Source organism: Gorilla gorilla, chromosome 11 (genome assembly GCF_029281585.2).
Source record: "Gorilla gorilla gorilla isolate KB3781 chromosome 11, NHGRI_mGorGor1-v2.1_pri, whole genome shotgun sequence".
Lineage (NCBI taxonomy): Eukaryota > Metazoa > Chordata > Mammalia > Primates > Hominidae > Gorilla > Gorilla gorilla.
Window position 1 is genome coordinate 62,659,226 of NC_073235.2, and position 23,336 is coordinate 62,682,561.

The 23,336-nt window shown below is 40.2% G+C and overlaps 1 protein-coding gene across 2 annotated transcripts in view; it reads right to left on the reverse strand.

The window, feature by feature from the left end:
• ITGB6 (integrin subunit beta 6) overlaps positions 1 to 23,336 on the reverse strand; it is a 99,473-nt gene that overhangs the window by 45,685 nt on the left and 30,452 nt on the right. For both annotated transcript variants that reach the window (XM_004032696.4, XM_019022437.3), the window contains exon 7: positions 22,789 to 22,884. In XM_004032696.4, the coding sequence (XP_004032744.2) occupies positions 22,789 to 22,884 (96 nt within the window). The remainder of the gene's footprint in view (positions 1 to 22,788; positions 22,885 to 23,336) is intronic.

The window sequence follows — 23,336 nt, forward strand, 5'->3', positions numbered from 1 at the left end:
ATTGGCTTACATAGACTGAGAATATATGATGTCATATAATCTGCTCACAAATTTCTCCTCAAATCTTTCTAAGTATTTTTTGTCATTACTTTGTATCTCTTTAGCCAGCGGCTAGCATTCTCTCTCTCTCTCTCTCTCCCTGTTTCTCTCTCTTTCTTTCTTTCTTATCAACTTTAATGGCAGCGTAACATACAGAGTGTGCCAGTAATAAATATACCGTTCAAGAAATATTTAAGTAAATAAGCAAATACCATCACCCAGAAAAATCAAGAAATAGAATATAAGCTAGGCTCAGTGGCTCATGCCTGTAATCCCAACACTTTGGGAGGCTGAGGTGGGTATATCACTCAAGTCCAGGAGTTCGAGACCAGCCAGGTAACATAGTGAGACCCCATCTTTACAAAAAATACAAAAATTAGCCTGGCATGTTGGTGTGCACCTTCAGTCCCAGCTACTGGAAGGCTGAGGTGGGAGGATTGCTTGAGTCTGGGAGGTTGGGGCCGCAGCCACTGCATTCCAGCCTGGGTGACAGAGTGAGACCTTGCCTCAGAAAAAAAAAAAAAAGAAAGAAAAGAAAAGGAAAGGAAAGAAGGAAGGAAGGAGAAAGAAAGAAAAAAAGAAAGAAAAGAAAGAAAGAAGAAAGAAAAGAAAGAGAATATAACCAGCTCCCTAGTATCTTCCCTTGTATTGCCTCCCAGTCATTACTCCTCCCCACAAAAGCACAACAACTATTTTGACTGTTATCACTGTAGAAGTCAGGGGAGTTATCTTCACAGCCTTATGGTTAACAAGAATATCTTAAGTAGGATAGAAAAAGCACTACCCATAAAGGAAAAGATTAATAAATAAGACAAAATTAATAATTTCATTTATAGATTTAATGCATTGCCAATCAAAATGCCATCAAATTATTTTGTGGATATGAACAAACTGATTCTAAAGCTTCTATGGAAAGGTAAAAGATCCAGAATAGCCAACTCAACACTGAAGATGAACAAAGTTGGAGGATTGACACTATCTGACTTCAAGACTTACTATAAAGCTGAAGCAATCCAAAGAGTGTGGTATTGACAAAAGAATAGTCAGACAAATGTAACAGAATAGAGAGCCCAGAAATAGACCTACATAAATATAGTCAATTGAACCTTGACAAAGGAGCAAAGGCAACACAATGGAGCAAGGATAGTCTTTTCAACAAACGGTGCTTGAACAACTGGACATTCACATGAAAAAAAAATCTAGACACATTATTACACCTTTCACAAACATTAGCTCAAAATGACCACAGACCTAAATGTAAAATGCAAAACCATAAAACTCCAAAAAGATAATGGTAGAAAAATCTAGATTATCTTGAGTATGTTGATGACTTTTTAGATGCAACACCAAAGGCACAATCCATGAAAGAAAAAATTGGTAAGCTGGACTTAAAATTAAAATCTTCTACTCTGTGAAAGACGATGTCAAAAGAACAAGAAAACAAGTCATGGACTGGAAGAAAATATTTGCAAAATACGCGTCTACTACAGGACTATTACCAAAATATACAAAGAACTCTTAAAACTCAACAAGAAAACAAACATTTCAATTAAAAAATGATCCAAAGACCCTAACAGACATATTACCAAAGAAGATACAGAGATGGCAAATAGGCATATGAAAAGATGCTCCACATTAAATGTCAGCAGGTAAAGGCAAATTAAACAACAATGAAATACCTTTATGCATGTATTAGAATGGCCCAAATCCAGAACACTGACAACACCAAATGCTGACTAGGATGTGGAGCAATAGGAATTTTCATTCATTGCTGGTGGGAATGCAAAATGATACAGCCACTACAAAAGACAGTGTGGTAGTTTCTTGCAAAACAAAACAAGCACTTACTATATGATCCAGTGATCAAACTCTTTGGAATTTACCAAAAAGAGTTGAACACTTCCAAGATGGCTGAATAGGAACAGCTCCGATCTGCAGCTCCCAGCATGATCGACGCAGAAGACGGGTGATTTCTGCATTTTCAACTGAGGTACCTACTTCATCTCATTGGGACTGGCTGGACAGAGGGTGCAGCTGACAGAGGGTGAGCCGAAGCAGGGCGGGGCATTGCCTCACCCGGGAAGTGCAAGGGTCAGGGGGATTTCCCTTTCCTAGCCAAGGGAAGCTGTGACAGACTACCTGGAAAAACGGGACATTCACACACAAATACCGTGCTTTTCCCAAGGTCTTAGCAACTGGCAGACAAAGTGATTCTGTCCCGTACCTGGCTAAGTGGCTCCCACGCCCATGGAGCCTTGCTCACTGCTAGTGCAGCAGTCTGAGATCGATCTGCAAGACGTCAGCCTGGCTAGGGAAGGGGCATCTGCCATTGCTGAGGCTTTAGTAGGTAAACAAAGCAGCCAGGAAGCTCAAATTGGGTGGAGCCCACCACAGCTCAACAGGGCCTGCTGCCTCTAGACTCCACCACTGTAGGCAGGGCATAGCTGAATAAAAGGCAGCAGACAACTTCTGCAAACTTAAATGTTCCTGTCTGACAGCTCTGAAGAGAGCAGTGGTTCTCTCAGCACCGCATTTGAGCTCTGAGAACAGACAGACTGCCTCCTCAAGTGGGTCCCTGATCCCCATGTAGCCTAACTGGGAGACACCTCCCAGTAGGGGCCGACAGACACCTCATATAGGTGGCTGCCCCTCTGGGACAGAGCTTCCAGAAGAAGGATGAGACAGCAATATTTGCTGTTCTGCAATATTTGCTGTTCTGCAGCCTCTGCTGGTGATACCCAGACAAACAGGGTCTGGAGTAGAACTCCAGCAAACTCCAACACACCTGCAGCTGAGGGACATGACTGTTAGAAGGAAAACTAACAAACAGAAAGGAATAGCATCAACATAACAAAAAGGACATCTACACCAAAACCCCATCTGTAGGACACCAACATCAAAGACCAAAGGTAGATTAAATCACAAAGATGGGGAGAAACCAGAGCATAAAAGCTGAAAATTCTAAAAATCAGAGTGCCTCTTCTCCTCCAAAGAATTGCAGCTCCTCACCAGCAATGGAACAAAGCTGGACGGAGAATGACTTTGACAGGCTGACAGAAGTAGGCTTCAGAAGGTCAGTAATAACAGACTTCTCCAAGTTAAATGAGGATGTTCAAACCCCTTGCAAGGAAGCTAAAAACCTTGAAAAAAGATTGGACAAATGGCTAACCAGAATAAACAGTGTAGAGAAGGCCTTAAATGACCTGATGGAGCTGAAAACCATGGCACAAGAACTTCGTGATGCATGCACAAGCTTCAATAGCCGGTTCAATCAAGTGGAAGAAAGGGTATCAGTGATTGAAGATCAAATTAATAAAATAAAGTGAGAAAACAAGGTTAGAGAAAAAAGAGTAAAAAGAAACCAACAAAGCCTCCAAGAAGTAGGGAAGTATGTGAAAAGACCAAATCTATGTCTTATTGGTGTACCTGAAAGTGATGGGGAGAATGGAACCAAGTTGGAAAACACTCTTCAGGATATTATCCAGGAGAACTTCCCCAACATAGCAAGGTAGGCCAACATTCAAATTCAGGAAATACAGAGAACACTACAAAGATACTCCTCAAGAAGGGCAACCCCAAGACACATAATTGTCAGATTCACCAAAGTTGAAATGAGGGAAAAAGTGTTAAGGACAGCCAGAGAGAAAGGTCAATTTACCCACAAAGGGAAGCCCATCAGATTAACAGCAGATCTCTCGGCAGAAACCCTATAAGCCAGAAGAGAGTGGGGGCCAATATTCAACATTCTTAAAGAAAAGAATTTTCAACCCAGAATTTCATATCCAGCCAAACTAAGCTTCATAAGTGAAGGAGAAAAAAAATCCTTTACAGACAAGCAAATGCTGAGAGATTTTGTCACCACCAGGCCTGCCTTACAAGAGCTCCTGAAGGAAGAACTAAACATGGAAAGAAACAACCGGTACTAGCCACTGCAAAAACTTGCCAAATTGTAAAGGATATCGATGCTATGAAGAAACTGCATCAATTAACGGACAAAATAACCAGTGAACATCATAATGACAGGATGAAATTCACAAATAACAATATTAACCTTAAATGTAAAGGGGCTAAATGCCCCAATTAAAAGACACAGACTGGCAAATTGGATAAAGAGTCAAGACCCATTGGTTTGTATTCAGGAGACACATCTCACGTGCAAAGATGCATATAGGCTCAAAATAAAGGGATGGAGGAAGATCTACAAAGCAAATGGAGAGCAAAAAAAAGCAGGGGTTGCAATCCTAGTCTCTGATAAAACAGACTTTAAACCAAAAAAGATCAAAAGAGACAAAGAAGGCCATTACATAATGGTAAAGGGATCAATTCAACAAGAAGAACTAACTATCCTAAATATATATGCACCTAACACAGGAGCACCCAGATTCATAAAGCAAGTCCTCAGAAACCTACAAAGAGACTTAGACACCCATATAATAATAATGAGAGACTTTAACACCCCACTGTCAACATTAGACAGATAAACAAGGCAGAAGCTTAACAAGGATATCCAGGACCTGAACTCAGCTCTGCAACAAGCAGACCTAATAGATGTCTCTACAGAACTCTCCACTCCAAATCAACAGAATATACATTCTTCTCAGCACCACATTGCACTTATTTTAAAACTGACCACATAATTGGAAGTAAAGCACTCCTCAGCAAATGTAAAAGATCAGAAATCACAATGAACTGTCTCTCATACCACAATGCAATAAAATTAGAACTCAGGATTAAGAAACTCACTAAAAACTGCACAGCTACATGGAAACTGAACAACTTGCTCCTAAATGACTACTGGGTACATAACGAAATGAAGGCAGAAATAAAGATGTTCTTTGAAACCAGTGAGAACAAAGACACAACATACCAGAATCTCTGGGACACATTTAAAGCAGTGTGTAGAGGGAAATTTATAGCACTAAAAGCCCTCAAGAGAAAGCAGGAAAGATCTAAAATCGACACCCTAACATCACAATGAAAAGAACTAGAGAATCAAGAGCAAATACATTCAAAAGCTAAAAGAAGACAAGAAATAACTAAGATCAGAGCAGAACTGAAAGAGATAAGAGACACAAAAAACCCTTCAAAAAGTCAATGAATCTAGGAGCTGGCTTTTTGAAAAGATCAACAAAATTGATAGACCACTAGCAAGACTAATAAAGAATAAAAGAGAGAAGAATCAAATAGATGCAACAAAAAATGATAAACGGGATATCACCACCGATCCCACAGAAATAAAAACTACCATCAAAGAATACTATAAATACCTCAATGCAAATAAACTAGAAAATCTAAAAGAAATGGATAAATTCCTGGACACATACACCCTCCCAAGCCTAAACCAGGAAGAAGTTGAATCTCTGAATAGAACAATATCAGGCTCCAAAATTGAGGCAATAATTAATAGCATATCAACCAAAAAAGGCCAGGATCAGACGAATTCACAGCCGAATTCTAACAGAGATACAAAGAGGAGATGGTACCATTCCTTCTGAAACTATTCCAATCAATAGAAAAAGAGGGAATCCTCCCTAACTCATTTTATGAGGCCAACATCATCCTGATAACAAAGGCTGGCAGAGACACAACAAAAAAAGAGAATTTTAGACCAATATCTCTGATGAACATCAGTGCGAAAATCCCCAATAAAATACTGGTAAACCAAATCCAGTAGCACATCAAAAAAGCTTATCCACCATGATCAAGTCGGCTTCATCCCTGAGATGCAAGGCTGGTTCAACATATGCAAATCAATAAACATAATCCATCACGTAAACAGAATCGATGACAAAAACCACATGATTACCTCAATCGATGCAGACAAGGCCTTTGACAAAATTCAACAGCCCTTCATGCTAAAAACTCTCCATAAACTAGGTATTGATGGAATGTATCTCAAAATAATAAGAGCTATTTATGACAAACCCATAGCCAATATCATACTGAATGGGCAAAAACTGGAAGCATTCCCTTTGAAAACTAGCACAAGACAGGGATGCCCTCTCTCACCACTCCTGTTCAACATAGTGTTGGAAGTTCTGGCCAGGGCAATCAAGCAGAAGAAAGAAATAAAGGGTATTCGATTAGGAAAAGAGGAAGTCAAATTGTCCCTGTTTGCAGATGACATGACTGTATATCTAGAAAACCCCATCATCTCAGCCCCAAATCTCCTTAAGCTGATAAGCAACTTCAGCAAAGTCTCAGGATACAAAATCAGTGTCCAAAAATCACAAGCATTCCTATACACCATTAACAGACAAACAGAGAGCCAAATAATGAGTGAACTCCCATTCACAATTGCTACAAAGAGTATAAAATACCTAGGAATCCAATTTACAAGGGATGTGAAGGACCTCTTCAAGGCGAACTACAAACGAAATAAAAGAGGACACAAACAAATGGAGGAACATTCCATGCTCATAGATAGGAAGAATCAATATCGTGAAAATGGCCATACTGTCCAAGGTAATTTATAAGTTCAATGCCATCCCCATTAAGCTACAAATGACTTTCTTCACAGAATTGGAAAAAACTACTTTAAAGTTCATATGGAACCAAAAAAGAGCCTGCATTGCCAAGACAATCTTAAGCAAAAAGAACAAAGCTGGAGGGATCACGCTACCTGACTTCAAACTATGCTACAAGGCTACAGTAACCAAAACAGCATGGTACTGGTACCAAAACAGAGATATAGACCAATGGAACTGAACAGAGGCCTCAGAAATAACACCACACATCTACAACCATCTGATCTTTGACAAACCTGACAAAAACAAGAAATGGGGAAAGGATTCCCTATTTAATAAATGGTGCTGGGAAAACTGGCTAGTCATATGTAGAAAGCTGAAACTGGATCCCTTCCTTACACCTTATACAAAAATTAATTCAAGATGGATTAAAGACTTACATGTTAGACCTAAAACCATAAAAACCCTAGAAGAAAACCTAGGCAATACCATTCAGGACATAGGCATGGGCAAGGACTTCATGACTAAAACACCAAAAGCAATGGCAACAAAAGCCAAAACTGAAAAATGGGATCTAATTAAACTAAAGAGCTTCTGCACAGCAAAGGAAACTACCATCAGAGTGAAAAGGCAACCTACAGAATGGGAGAAAATTTTCGCAACCTACTCATCTGACAAAGGGCTAACATCCAGAATCTACAAAGAACTCAAACAAATTTACAAGAAAAAAAAAACCATCAAAAAGTGGACAAAGGATATGAACAGACACTTCTCAAAAGAAGACATTTATGCAGCCAACAGACACATGAAAAATCATTCATCATCACTGGTCATCAGAGAAATGCAAATCAAAACCACAATGAGATACCATCTCACACTAATTAGAATGGCGATCATTAAAAAATCAGGAAACAACAGATGCTGGAGAGGATGTGGAGAAATATGAACACTTTTACACTGTTGGTGGGAGTGTAAATTAGTTAAACCATTGTGGAAGACAGTGTAGCGATTCCCCAAGGATCTAGAACTAGAAGTACCATTTGACCTAGCAATCCCATTACTGGGTATATACCCAAAGGATTAGAAATCATGCTGCTATAAAGACACATGCACATGTATGTTTATTGCGGCACTATTCACAATAGCAAAGACTTGGAACCAACCCAAATGTCCATCAATGATAGACTGGATTAAGAAAATGTAGCACATATACACCATGGAATACTATGCAGCCATAAAAAAGGATGAGTTCATGTCCTTTTTAGGGACATGGATGAAGCTGGAAACCATCATTCTCAGCAAACTATCACAAGGACAGAAAACCAAACACTGAATGTTATCACTCATAGGTGGGAATTGAACAATGAGAACTCTTGGACCCAGGAAGGGGAACATCACACAGCAGGGCCTGTTGTGGGGTGGGGGGCTGGGGGAGGGATAGCATTAGGAGAAATACCTAATGTAAATGATGAGTTGATGGGTGCAGCAAACCAACATGGCACATGTATACCTATGTATCAAACCTGCACTTTGTGCTTATGTACCCTAGACCTTAAAGTATAAAAAGAAAGAGTTGAACACTTATGTCCACACAAAAACGTGTACATAGATGTTTATACCTGCTTTATTCATAATTGCCAAAACCCAGAAGCAACCAAGATGTCTTTTAGTAGGTGAACAGTTTAAAAAAAAAAAAAAAGGCTGTGGTACATTCATCAAATGAAACATGATTCAGAGCTAGAAGGAAATGAGTTATCAAGCTATAAGAAGACGGAGGAAGTTTAAATGCATATTATTAAGTGAAAGAAGCCAATCTGAAAAGGCTACATATGGCAGTTGGTATGGTTTGGATTTGGGTCTCTGCCCAAATCTCATGTTGAATTGTAATCCCTAATGTTGGAGAAGGGGCCTGGTTGGAGGTGATTGGATCATGGGGCGAAGTTTCCGCTTGCTGTTCTCATGATAGTGAGTGAGCTCTCATGAGATCTGGTTGTTTAAAAGCATGTAGCACAACCCCCTTCTCTCTTCCTCCTTCTCCGCGCCTGCTTTTCCTTCATGTTCTTCCATGACTGTAAGTTTCCCAAGGCCTCCCCAGCCATGCTTCCTGTACAGCCTGCAGAACTCTGAGTCAATTAAACCTCTTTTCTTTATAAATTACCCAGTCCCAGGTAGTTCTCTATAGCAATGTGAGAACAGACTAATACAGTAGTATTTTGACTATATGGCATTCTGGAAAAGGCAAAACTGTGGAGCCAGTAAAAAGATGAGTGGTTGCCAGAGGTTGGGGGCCAGTAAGAGAGGGAGGAATAGGCAGAACACAGAGAAGTTTTAAAGCAGTGAAACTACTCTGTATGATACTACAAAGGTGGATACATAATATATATATATATAGTATATTGTACATAACTCATATGTACAATATATTGTACATAACTCATATGTACAATATATTGTACATAACTCGTAAAGTGTACAACACCAAGAGTGAACCCTAATGTAAACTCTGGACTTTGGGTGATAATGATGTATCTATGTAGGTTCATCATTTATGACAAATGTACTACCGTGGTGGGAGATGATGATAATGGGGACGGCTATACATTTATGGAGAGAGTAGGTATATGGGAAATCTCTCTATACCTTCTACTCAATTTGCTGTGAACCTAAAACTGCTTGAAAAATTTGTTTTTAAAAATTAAGAATTTTATTCTCAAAAGATGCCTTTAAGAGTATGAGAAGGAGGCACTCAGTGGGAGGAAAATATCTGTAGTACAAGCATGTAACCAAGGACATGGTGCCAGAATATCTAAACGATTCTACATATCAACAAGAAGACATCTTAAACAAAATGGATATGCAAGTGGCAAATAAGTATGTGAAGTGTTCAACATCAGGAATCTCTAGAGAAATATACATTAAAACCACAATGAGATGCCACTGTGCACTCACTTCACTAGAATGGCTAAAATTACAAAACTGACAATGCTCTCATACACTTGTAGTAGAAGTGTAAATTGGTACAACTATTTTGGAAAACTAGTTGGCAGTATCTACTAAAGCTGAACATAAGCACACTCTGTGATCTAGCAATTCTACTCCTACAGAAATGGGCCAACAGAATGTATGACTATTCCAAGACAAATGCATACAGAAGGATTCATCGTTGTTGTCATCAAGGGGATGCTTCCGGGTAATCAAGATGCCACTTAAATTGCAGAAAGTGCAGGTAATTCTGAAAGGGGCTCAGTTCTGTTGGGTATTTGACCACAAGGAGTCATCAGCTCCTAATGGATTCCTCTACCCGAGGACAAAGCCAAGGGAGGTGTAGACCCAGCAGACTCCTCGGCTCTCACAGGAATCTCATCTGCCTCTTTCTATGCCTCTCCCCTTCCTCAGGAGCTGCAGTTGCCAACTCAGGGGCCTTACAACAGGATTGAGAGGTCCTCACAAGCCTCTTGACATCCCCAGGCACCTCCTGCATCCTCTGAAACCCAAGGCTCTCGAAGAGACCTTGTTGTCGCCTCCGGATAGTGGCAGGAATGCATGGGGGAGTGGACCACATTGCTTTTTATCTATTCAGGGTTAGTGGGCTCAGGGAACCCTCAGTTTAGACAAGGCTAAAGGTACCCAAAACCTGCCTCCTACCACCACCAGCAAAAGAATAGCTAGAGCTAACCTTTACACCTCACAGTTGTTCCCTTTCATTGTTCACAGAAGTTCTATTATTTAGGTACCATCATTATTCCTGTTTTATGGCCATGATCCTGAGGCTCAGAAAGTGTAGTTAACTTGCCTGATGTCATCCAGCCAGGAAGTAGTAGGGCTGAACCCATACACTCATATCCTCTTTCCTTATATTCTCTTTCTAGAGCCAGATTTCTTAACCACGTCACTTCTGTTAGGTGCCTGGCAATGGCTATCTTTGACTTGTGATGTCATTGTTGACCTCCGAGGGAGGTTAATGAGTAAGCCTGACTGGGTATGTTCATTTCCTTGGGTTGCCGAAGTCCCACAAACTGGGTGGCTTGCAACAACAGAAATTGTTGTGTTCTGGAGGCTGGAAGTCTGAGCTCCATGCTCGCCTCTTTATAGCTTCTGGCAGCAATCCTTGGAGCTCCTTGGCTTGTAGATGCAGCTCTCCAGTCTCTGTGTCCATTGTCACATGATATTCTCCCTCAAGTGTCGGTGTCTCTGTGTCTCTTCATATAAGGACACCAGTCGTATTCAATTAAGGGTCTGTCCTACTCCAGTATGACCTCCTATTAGGTTAACTTATTATTTCCACAATGACCCTGTTTCCAAATAAGGTCACATTCTGTGGTACTGGGCATTAGATCTTTAACATATTTTTTAAAGGAAGAGGGGGACATGATTCAAACCATAACACTGCACTAGGATTCTTTTGATTTCTTTAACCTAAAGCCTTGGTTTTAACTGGACAGGTAAGTACCTTGCCCAGTCACAGATGTAATACATGGTAGAAATAGGTGTTGACTGTATAGCCACTGTTCACTCTTCTCCACCAGGCCTCTGCCAGAGAAACCAGTGCAAATGCCAGCAGCAAGTGAGGGTGGGAATCTTATTAGAAATTTAAGATAATAATGCTGTATATATACACATGCCTATGTCTATATATGAACTTACAGATTATAGAACACTTATTATAAGGATTTAGAGATTATAGAGCACTTTTCTACCCAGAGCAAAAAGAAAAGGAGAAAAAGGGTTGTGGCTGTAATGACTTTCAAACTCAAAGGCTACATTTTGAAAGAAATGTAGGAAGTAGCAAAAGCATAGAGGCAAAAAAAAAAAAAAAAAAAAAATCCAGGGGAATGTATTGTGCTATTTATCTGGTCAAAGAAAAACAGCTCTTTGCTGGCAAAGCCTCGCTTTTATGGAGCCATGTGCTTCTTCCAGAGCTAGGGGCGGACTGGGTTTGCTGAAATGAGTCCTTCTTCAGAAGGCTTTTTTCCCGTGAGGTCTTTCATTCTTGTGGGGTTTTATTCTGCTGGTTCTCACGTTCATTATCAGTAAATGCAGGGCTTCCAGTATTATGCAAAAGTTTACCCCCAGGCTCAACTGTGTTACTAGGACACCCAAGATTCCAAAAAGAACATGTAATTGTTCCTGGCACAAGGGTAGCATGAATGTCTGTCTCTGGGTTGCATGATATCTGCTTTGCCTTCAGGCTTTCAATTGTCAGCATTCCATAGGCAGGCAGGTAGCGATGGGAGTGTGCTAATTAGATCAGGTGCTTGATCTTGAAGTCTGCCCCAGGAATGACTAGGTAGTCGGCATCGGAACTTTTGAGCACTACCTGTCTTTCTCCCAGTCTGCCCAGAATGTAATTATCTTGTCAGCCAAGAAGCTGGAGCACACAGCTGAGCGAGTGCTCGGCAGCAGTAACAGAGTGATAAGGGAAGACAAATGGATCCACCGTGCATGACTGTTCTGAGACAAACAAATGCACAGAGAGGCACTGGAGAATGGAAACTTAGAGAACAAAGAGGCTGCATTGAGTATTTTGTTCCTAAGGATACTTCAGATCTTCTCTTAATAAGATTACCTTGCCTTTGGAGAGGACTTGCAGACCTTTGCTGACTAATTCAAGTCCCAAAGCTTTAGAAAGCTCTTTTAAAATAGGAAGCGATGTGGAGTTCAGTAGCAGCCTATGTGCTTTGCAGGCCAAACGGCAGGTAATAAAACTTTGAAGGATGACTAGTAGGAAGGCAATGAAGGGGACGAGAAAATAGCAAGTAGGTGTATGTGCAAGGACTGCAAAAGAGGCTTCAGCTCTTGATATTCGAAGTGTGATTTGTGGACTGACAGCATCAACATCATCTGGAAGCTTGTTAGAAATGCAGATTCTTGGCTGGGCACGGTGGCTCATGCCTGTAATCCCAGCACTTTGGGAGGCTGAGGGGGGTGGTTCATGAAGTCAGGAGATCAAGGCCATCCTGGCCAATATGGTGAAACCCCGTCTCTAATAAAAATACAAAAATTAACTGGGTGTGGTGGTGTGCACCTGTAGTCCCCACTACTCAGGAGGCTGAGGCAGGAGACTCGCTTGAAGCCAGGAGGCAGAGATTGCAGTGAGCTGAGATCGCACCACTACACTCCAGCCTGGGCAATAGAGTGAGACTCCGTCTCAAAAAAAAAAAGAGAAATGCAGACTCTCAGGCCCCAGCCCAGAACTCTTGAATGAGAGTCTGCATTTTAAGAGGCCCCCGTCCCCCAGGTTGATTGGATACATCAGTTAAAAAGGGAAAAAAAAGAAAAAACCACTGGTGTCTGGGTCTCAGCCCCAGAGATACTAACTCAATTGGATCAGGGTGTAGCCTACACATTGGGTTTGTTAGTAAAGCTCCCTACCTGATTCTAATGAGCACCCAAGTTTGAGAACTGCTGGTGTAGAACAGTCTATCAGAGGGGTTGCAGTGATTTGGAAAATAAAGGCATTAGGTTTTTAAATCTATATACCCACAGTTTATCCAGGGTTTTCAGCCTGTCATATACCTGTGACATCCATACCCAGCAACAAAAGTATTTTTGGATGCCTGCTACCCATAGAATAGCACCCTGCTTACTTCCCACTGCCTTCAAGATTGAAGGGTCTGGTTTCTGCCTACCTCTCCCGCTCCATCTCCTTCTACCCCTACTCACTCCAGGCCAACTGGCCTTTTTTCCTTTTCTCAAGCACACTGGGAACTGAGTCCTTTGCTGCCTCAGGGCCTTTGCACATGCCTTTGCCTCTTGAAAACTCCTCAGCCTTCAGCTCGCTTCCTCATTATCACTTCTGGAAAGGCACCTTCCATGAAAATTCTATCCAAGGAAAGTCTCACTTTCTCCCCCTTAATTATGGTCCATGGCTGCACACTATTCTTTTCCATTTCTTCGATAACACTATTAAAAGTTGTAATTGGTTGTTTTTTCATTAATTGTTTCTTGTCTATTTCCCCCTACTAGATTACAAGTCCATGAGGACAAAACAGTGTCTTTTTTTATTCTCCTCTATACTCCTAGGGCCTAGTCCAGTGCTTGATACATGGAAAACACATAAATATTTGTAGAATGAATGAATGAAGGCAGGGATTGGCTATGTCCCACGGGCCATATTTGGCCTGTTGCTTGTTTTTGTAAATAACTATGCTCATTTATTTACGTATTGTCCATGGCCGCTTTCATGCTACAATGAGAGTTGAATAATCATGACAGAAACCGTGTGGCCACAATGCCTAACTTACTATTTGACCCTTTGTAGATAGGCAGCCAGATAAAATACAGAATGCTCAGATAAATTGGAAAGCAGAGAAACAATGAAAAATTTTTAGTGTACATGTGGTCCAAATATTGCATGGGACGTATTTATACTAATAATTTTTTGTTGCTTACTTGACATTCGAATTTAACTGGATCTCCTGCATTTTTATGTGCTGAATCTGAAAACCCTATAGAAAAAAGTGTGCAAACCCTTGAATTCATAAATAATTACCTCAACTGTTCAAGCTCAACAAATAATGATTCCAAAATTTTCTGTTTATTTTCTGAAGATTCAATACTGCCAAGACAACAAAATGTTAAACTATGTTATCATTAATACTAGTCCCTTGGTAGGATATTTGGGGCTTTTCTGGATAATCAGACATAAAATGAAAATAGAAAATACTCTTAAACTCTTCTTATGTCCCGGGGGTTGTCAGTTTCACTTGTCCTTTTGTGCCTTGATGCAATATGTGATTATTTCAAAGGCTATGACATGTGGAAAATGCTTGGTTGCTGTTAGACTCCTGCATAGTGATACAAGCTGGGTGAGCTCCCTTCAAACTTACAGTCCGGGCCAGCCTCATAGACACCACACAGAGTGGCCAACTGCAACCATAGGAAAGGCTTTAGGGGATACATGGGTAACTGAATTATGCAGGAGTGCCCTTGTGCTGTGAGACCCAGAGAAAGCGGAGACGGGTAATTACACAGCTTTGAGCAGTTAGCAGCTCAGAGAGGAGTTTTGTTCACAGATGTCAAAGTCTTCACCAAAGGGGCAATTTCAGGCATAAGAAAATGAATACTGGAAATAATTTGTTGGTCCTATTAATATAAAAAAGTAACTAAGTATTACGTGAATATGTAAAAGTAACCCAGGAGGTAAAAATGCAGTACTTGCGCGGGTTTTGGGCTGCTGGTGGGAAAGGACAAGTTTGCTTTTATTTTAAAGTAGACACCTATAAGTGTGGCAACTATAGGCTCAGAATTTTGTAGGATGATCTTGATTTCATATAGTTACTCTCATCAATAAAAATTTTGATGTATAACTACATGCAATTTAATTTGTATGCCTTTATAAGACTATACATGTATAAACATTCAAAAAGTTTGAACATACTTAATTGCATGATTAAGGCATGACGTCGATCACTGCAACCTCTGCCTCCCAGGTTCAAGAGATTCTCCTGCCTCAGCCTGCCAAGTAGCTGGGACTACAGGCACATGCCACCACACTTGGCTGATTTTTGTATTTTTAGTAGAGACGGGATTTCACCATGTTGGCTGGGCTGTTCTCGAACTCCTGACCTCAAGTGAACCACCCACCTCTGCCTTCCAAAGTGCTGGGATCACAGGCATGAACCACCATGCCCGGCCAGAAAAACTTATTCTAAAATGTCAACAATGTTAGCTATGTCTGAGTGGTGAGTTTATGAGTGATCTTTGTTTTCTTCTTTGGGTTTTCTGTATTCCTCCTCACTTTTCTTTTTGCAAATAGTATATATTAGTTTTATAATCAGAAAAAGAGTAATTTAAAGTTTCGTTTTGTTTTGGCCATACTTCCACACTACGTTACTGGTGGGAGAGTAACTGATAGAACTACTTTGGAAAGCAACTTGGATAAACTCAGTAAAATTACAGATGCCATTCCCCTGTGACCCAGGAATTTCACTTCTCAATAGAGCATATGTGTGCAAAGATGTGCATGGCTGCAACACTTGTAATGCTGCACAACTGGAAGTGATCTGATGCCCTCACTTGCAGAATGAACACATTGCCAGTAATACTGTGAATGGAGCGTGCATAGCGGTGGGGTGGAGTAAACTATAGCTATACGTATCTCCATAAACAAGCCTCAAAAGCAGAACATTGAGCTTAACAATGTTTTAATACCTGGCAGATGAACCAATAGATAAATTCTCTATAAATGGCAGAGTGCTTCAAGTGCTTAATGCCACAGAACTAACACTTAAAAATGGCTAAAATGTAAAGTTTATGTTATATGTATCTTACCATAATAAGAAAATATAATAAAAAACCCCAAATATATAACATTGAGTCAAAAAGCAAATGGTAAAAATAATATGTACAGCATGAAATTAAGCTTATAAGCCAAAACTACATAATTAGTTATGGATGTACATATATGTGTATATATATGTATATATATACACACACACATATTTTTAATAGCACAAAAAACAAATGTGAGAATGACAAACACTAAGTTCAGGATACTGGTTACCTCTGTAGAAGGAGAGGGGAACTAGACCAGAGTCGGGCAGTTACACAGCATGCAACTAGATCTGGGATGTTTCATTTGTTTAAAAAATCCAAAGCAAATATGGTAGCAAAATGTTAAAATGTGAGAAAACTGGCAATAAGTATGTGGGTGTTTATTTATTATTATTATTTTTTGAGATGGAGTTTCACTCTTGTCACCCAGGCTGGAGTGCGATGGTGCGACCTCGGCTCACTGCAACCTCCGCCTCCCAGGTTCAAGCGATTCTCCTGCCTCAGCCTCCCGAGTAGCTGGGATTACAGGTGCATGCCACCACAACCTGCTAATTTTTTGTATTTTTAGTAGAGACAGCGTTTCGCCATGTTGGCCAGGCTGCTCTTGAACTCCTGACCTCAGGTGATCCACCCACCTCGGCCCCCAAAGTGCTGGGATTACAGGCGTGAGCCACTGCCCCCGGCCGAGTGTTTATTATATTATGCTATTTTTCCATATGCTTGAACTATATGCTCATCATAAACCTATAGTCTTGGTCAGACCATGTGCCCCCAATTTCTCACTTTGATTGGAACCATAGATTGTGATTACCATAGATAGTAGCTGTTTTAGATGTGCTGACCCAATGCATAGTGTTCCCTAGCTGTGTGGCCTGTTCTTACCACCCAGAGCTTAAACAACCCACGGGGCAGAATCCAAGTGTCTGTCGTTTTTCAAGTCTATGCATCTTTAAATTGCTCTGTTCATCCAAATTAACAGCAATAGGGAAGAACCCTAGATGAAGTATTTCCTGATCTTAAAGCACTGTGCAATTTACAGGGAATTCATCTATTGGTTTAGCTGTCAGGCAGCTCTGCTCTACCCTTGAATTCTGTGCTTTTTAAAGCTGGTTGCTTGACCAGGAGCAATGCCTCACACCTGTAATTCCAGCATTTTGGGAGGTCGAGGTGGGTGGATCATTTGAGATCAGGAGTTCGAGACAAGTCTGGCCAACATGGTGAAACCCCGTCTCTACTAAAAACATGCAAATTAGCTGGGCGTGGTGGCACACGCCTGTAATCCCAGCTACTCAGGAGGCTGAGGCTGGAGAATCTCTTGAATCCAGGAGGCGGAGGTTGCAGTGAGCTGAGATTGTGCCACTGCACTTTAGCCTGGGCAACAGAGGGAGACTCTGTCTCAAAAAAAAAAAAAAAAAAAAAGGTGATTACTTTATTTTAAAATCTGTGTCTCTGGTGGTCTAGTGGTCTGCTTTTTCACTACAGCAGGTTCAATTGTGAGTTATCTCAGTGATTCAATTGTGAGTTATCTCAGTGATTGAGACTGTAGATTCAGATTATCTGGGTTCAAATCTTGGCTCTTACATGCAATTTGCATAAGAAGGAGTTTAAATGATAAAATGAGTGCAAAATCCTGAATCTCCAGGGTGCCACCTAATAAGCTCTTGACAAACGTTCCCTATTACACTATTATTATCATAGTCATAGTTGCATATCATCGCCTTCCCTCACCCCTATAAAGTGAAGGGCTTGGTCCAACACCATGATATTGTTAGCATCAAAAGCAGTTTTATGATTGCCGATTAATTTGCTGCTCCTTATAAGAAAGATGGTGAATAGAAAAGAGTAAAAACATTGACAGACATGAAAACTCTGACCCCTCAGCTGGAGTCTCTTTCCAGAACACAACTCTAAAATGCCCTCATTCTGTTTTTATAGGCAAAATATTAGTTTACAAGTCTGCTGATGCTGTCTGAGACTTCTTAAGGCAGGCACTACGTCTTATTCTCCTCTATAGTCACAAACTTTGGCCTAGTTCACAGGAGGTACTCATGATATGTTTGAGAAATGAAGGAATGAATGACTATGCAGTCTATAGCGTCTTAGTTTCAATGATATGCTAGATGTCCTGTGTGTTGTAAATCTGTAAATCTCAAAGCATTTAGATCTCGTATTATTGAAATCCCATTTTAGGCTGGGCACAGTGGCTCACACCTGTAATCCCAGCACTTTGGGAGGCCAAGGTGGGCAGTTCACATGAGGCCAGGAGTTTAAGATCAGTTTGGCTAACTAACATGGCGAAACCCCGTCTCTACTAAAAATACAAAAATTAGCTGGGCATGGTGGCGCACATCTGTAATCCTAGCTACTCGGGAGGCTGAGGCACAAGAGTCACTTGAACCTGGGAGGCGGAGGGTGCAGTGAGCTGAGATCATGCCACTGCACTCCAGCCTGGGCGACAGAGTGAGACTCTCTCTCAAGAAAAAAAAAAATCCCATTTTATATTTCTACAAGTATTGGCCTAATCAGGCATCTCATTAAGGTCCTGCTTTAAACCTGTACCTTTTTCTTTCTTGTGTTTACTTTCTCAATTATGAGGCTTTGAGTTCTTTAGAAGAAAAGTACTATGTGTGATCTAAGGGGTAACTGATGATTTTTCATGGTTAGGATTGGAAAATACTCCCAACAACTCTGACTGATAATCTGAGGACATAAGGTTTATTTCCAAATCCTCCCTCTCTAAGGGATGTTTTCATTAATGAGGAAAGTGTAGGCAGCTGGCCCTCCTCAGTCTTTGTTCCCAGATACTATCAATTAAGGAGAAATGAAAATACTTTCCATTACACTTAAATAAAGAGCAATTTATTACCTCCATGGAGATGTCTCATAATCCAGAAGTTGTCGTTTTACTCCTAGATGATTTTATTTTTACTAAAATCACAAGTTTGGAATACTCCACTACAGAATGAGATTGATAGGATAAAGAATATCTAGACTATGCCCTAAAATTAGCTACATTACAGCTTACTAAACTTTGTTATTTGTGTGGAGGTCATTGGAATTCATGGTAATTTCCCTCCTCCAGAATCAAGGTCATTGACTGTTGAGGCTGAAGCCTTCCCGCCCAGTCTTTTTTATTGCCTAAAAACTGAGACCAGAGAGATAAAGAGATTTCCACTGGAGCAAAATTGTTTTGATCTTTTCCAACAGGAACATTATAAAACAAAACAATAATAGAACAGGCTAACAAATAGCAAAGGGGTCCAATTTTTATTTTCTCTCTCTATTTTCTCTGCCTCTTTTCCTCCCTCGCTGCAATGAAAAGCTCAAAAGAACCAAGTAGAAGAAAGAAGAGGTAAAATAACAGCTGGGTTATTGACTCCTGAAAAATGGAAACTTACGTATGGTGGATAATTTCCACAAGCCACACAAGGACATCAGGCTTATAGCATATGTGGCTGCTGTTTATGTTTGTTTATAGATCTAATGGCCATCAGGTGGGTACTTGCTCAGGGTGTTCCTTTTATGGCCTGCTAGAAGGCTGTGGAGCTTCTCCAACATGTTGGTCCTGAGACTGATGGCAGAGTGTTCTTTCCTCTATTGCCATCTGCATCCAATGTGGGAGGGATGGAAGAAGGGACAGCCAGGGCTGCAGAAGGTTCTGGCAATGGTCAGGTGCCCCCACTTGCTCTGTGTCTGTGGGCTTCCTCAATCTTAACAAGTGCTTGTCATGCAAAACTCCAAGTCTTTCTTTTGACCCAATTTTAGAAAAGATGAAGTGCAGTTATTGCAATTTTTAAATCATTTGACAAATATCTACTGAGAATCTACTGTGCTTCGAGAATTGGCCTAAACAGATGAGAAAGACCTGTTATTCTCCTCAAAGAGTTAATGATTGAGGGTTTTTTGTCTCCAGAGGAAAGGTCCCTTTGGCTGCATAAAAACCTGCTTGTACTCCCCTTCTCTCATGCTTTAGGAACATTGCTTTGTGCTAACAGCCAAGAGATATTAATCAGTGGTCGTAGAAGTTAGTGAGTAAACTGGAAGTACCAGTATACTTCTTGTTTACTTTCCAATTGCCGTGTTTCAGCATTACATCACAAATACCAGGTCATATAATAATTGTTGCTATTAACTTCACTAAAGTCATCTTTTCAAGCCAGACGTAGATATTTTGAATAGCTATAGGATATTTTAAAGCCTTGGAAATAGCCCACAGTGATTAATAATATGATTCGACAATGTCATAAAGAATGTTGATTTAATTGCTTTTTATCTCAATAGCTCACTAGGAAAGAGAAACGATTCAGATAAGACAGTTGAGGTTTAGTGGCCTGATACTATCTTAATGTAAATTAACAGTAAACATTTTAAAACTACAGAGGAAATATAAAAACTTTTTTTTAACTTGGGTAATTGAATCCTGATTCAAAATGGTAGTTAGCACTAGAATGTAATATACTACCCACTGCTCAGTCTATTATCATCATTATCTTTCGAACCCTATAATTGGACAAACAGGAAACTATTCATAATAATAAGTTTGTTCAAAAATTTTCTGTTGGCTGGAGTCTGGGGTGCACACTACAGCCATACTGAACTGAAGCAAAACTGCTTACTTTATCCTTTTCACTGTTCATCTCTGTTACAACAATGTACATACACACCTGGGCGGTCCAAAGCATTCTACCACAATTACTAAAAAAAACAGTCATTTTTCCTGCATTCCATGAGTGGGCAACATAAATTTTATTTGCTGCAGACAGGGCCTTCGTTGAACCTAAACCTGTGTGGCCTGTGCAGGCAAGTAACTATGCTTAACGTGTAACTCGGGCAAATAATTTTCCTTCTGGAATTTTCATGAAATCTAACCACTTAATTGCTTTATTTATCTATCACTGGTTTTATTTTTCAGTGATTCTTCAGTAGCTACATTCCTTATATCGCAGTTATCCAAACATCAAATTGCACAGGACTCCTGCACACACAGGGCTCCTTCTAAAAGATGTGAATTGAAAGGCAACACAAGCCATTAGTGGACCGTTTTCAGTGTTCATTATCAATAAAACGGAAGCAGCATTTTCATGCTGTGTGAAGGCTTCAAGGATGTGCATTGTTGTTGTTATTATCTTTAGGCCAGGCTGCTGCCTGCCCCCACTAATGCAGATGGAATGATGAGCCCATCAAAATAAAAATAAAACAATGAAACGGTCAGAGTCATAGAGTGGGTGGCTGACCTGGACTGTCGTATGACCCCCTGAAAATGTCCCTTTGAATTTAGTGAAGGCTGGATGGTAAAGACCACAGATCATGACAGAACATAAATTCGCCTCATAATAAGATTAGAAGACAGGCAAAATCGATGTCCTGCTGTTACATTAGAGGCAGACTCTAATCTGGCATTTTCCTCGGAAATGATCATTTCCCTTGCAACGGGGGAATCATGGATGCAACTAGCTTAAATCCGACAGACTCTGTTTTGCCATGTAGTTATGTTTAATCTGCCTCTGTCTTTTTAATAGCGGTTTTGGGGAGACGTATAAATGAATTGTGAGTCTTAAAGACTATTACCAAAGTGAGTTATGGTAGTCTATGTTCATGATCATCAATCGCATTCCCCAGACTCCCCTTTGAAGAAAAGTTCTGTGCAACTCCTCCTCCCACTTCTAAACTGGAGCCTTGCTGTGGAGAAGGTGTTGTGACCCCCAGGGTCCTCTCACACTAGCCTTAAGGATCAAAGGCAGAATAGACTCACTATTGTATTTGGGGGTATTTTAAAAAAAGTCTCAACTGCAACTCTACTACTTAAAACCACTGGAAACAAATATCACATACTAAAAAGCCTGAAGAAAATGCCCATATCAGGTGAACCCACATGGTCTCTGTGCAGAACACAGGTTTCAAGTATGGAGCTTGATTGCAAGGAACTTCCTTGGTTTGCAGCAGAAGGCAATCTCACCTGGGAGTACAATACCCTCCTCTCATTCAAAATGCAAGATAGCATCTCCTGCTGGATCCTTTGTACAGAACCTGATGCAAGTTCATGGGGCTGTACCGTCCTTAGTAGTGAGTGGCATTTAATCAAAGCCTTCTGTGACATAATCTCAGAGTTTCAGAAGCCCTGTGAAGTCACCAAGCAAGTTAAGAGGTCCTTTCAAAAGGAATGAGAGATCAAACTCTGTATTTAGGAGCATTTGACACTTCTGCATAGAAGGCACAGACTATTTAATTTCTCTGCATTATTTTTAGGGCCCCTGCTAAAGACTCCTTACTTCTCTGTAAAACTGCAGATTAGGAGTAAACCAATTCAGGGCATTTTGACATATTATTTTTCCTAGGCTGGGAAAAAAACCACAGAAATCTTTTGCATGTACATATATCGCATTTTTTTGCAGTTTGCACAGTGGTTTGGGGACAGCACTTCATCTAATGAAACCATTCCCTTTTTGCAGTTGGTGCTTCCATTCAAACACTTGAGCTGCAAATCCAGCTGGTTTAAGGGATAAATTGTTTTTTGGCCCCATATAACAAGTTTTTTCCTTTAACTTTCCAATTCTCAATAGCTTGTGTCTCTGTGTGTGTCTTTTCTAAGTATCTAATTTGCAAATGCCAAAGAAGGTGAAGTCAATTCTGCTCCCACTCTTAAGATTTTCTCTGTTCTCTGTTAACTCCCTCATTAGATGAAATAATTCAAGGGGACAGATAATAAATTTTCTTTTAGGTAGGCTGTCCTATATTTGTTGATACTCTCCTCCAACATATCTGTTTCATTTCCTTAACTCAGTCTTTCTCATCCCACCTTATTAGCTCCCCATGCCCTACTGCACCTAGGTGTTTACAATTTAAATTGCAAGCAGTAAATGAGTCCACTTAGCCAAGCGCCCAGTACATTTGGTATGTGTTAATGATTATCTAATGGCCTTCCCATGTGTTAAACTCACAGAGTTAACGTTAAAGTTTCATGTCACATAATCTCCTTGAAGGAATTTCCCAAGTTATTTTTGCTTACCTCATATAAATGAACTTGTTCTTGGGTTACAGCGAAGATCAATAACACGTTGTTTTGTACCAGTTTATCAATGAGTTGTCCAATTGTTGGATATTCCTAAAATTAACATATATAATTTTGCATCATCTCAATAAAATAATGTAAATAAAGAAAGGAATATTTATTTCAAAGATATCTTTCTGAGTTTGGCATTTCAATGCTCACAGGCATTATAGCTCTATCACTCTAAGTAAACAAATACACAATTAGCATTATTCACTTAGTTGGTTTAATAATCTTTTTCTAAATCTTATAAATCCAGTCAAGTCCTAAGAGTCAGTTCCTGTTGATGTGGTGTATCATGCTCTGCCACTTCTAAGAAGACCATTTGAAATTTATTTAAAGACTAACAGTGTGTCCTATTTTCAAGGGTAGACAAACATTTCTTCTCCTTCTAAGTGACACTTACCAGCAGGCTAGGAATTCTTCAGTCGAGGGAGGGGCTGTTGGACTATGATATACATGACTGAGGTGACTCTTGTAGCTCTGAAACTCCTATTGGAATTTGA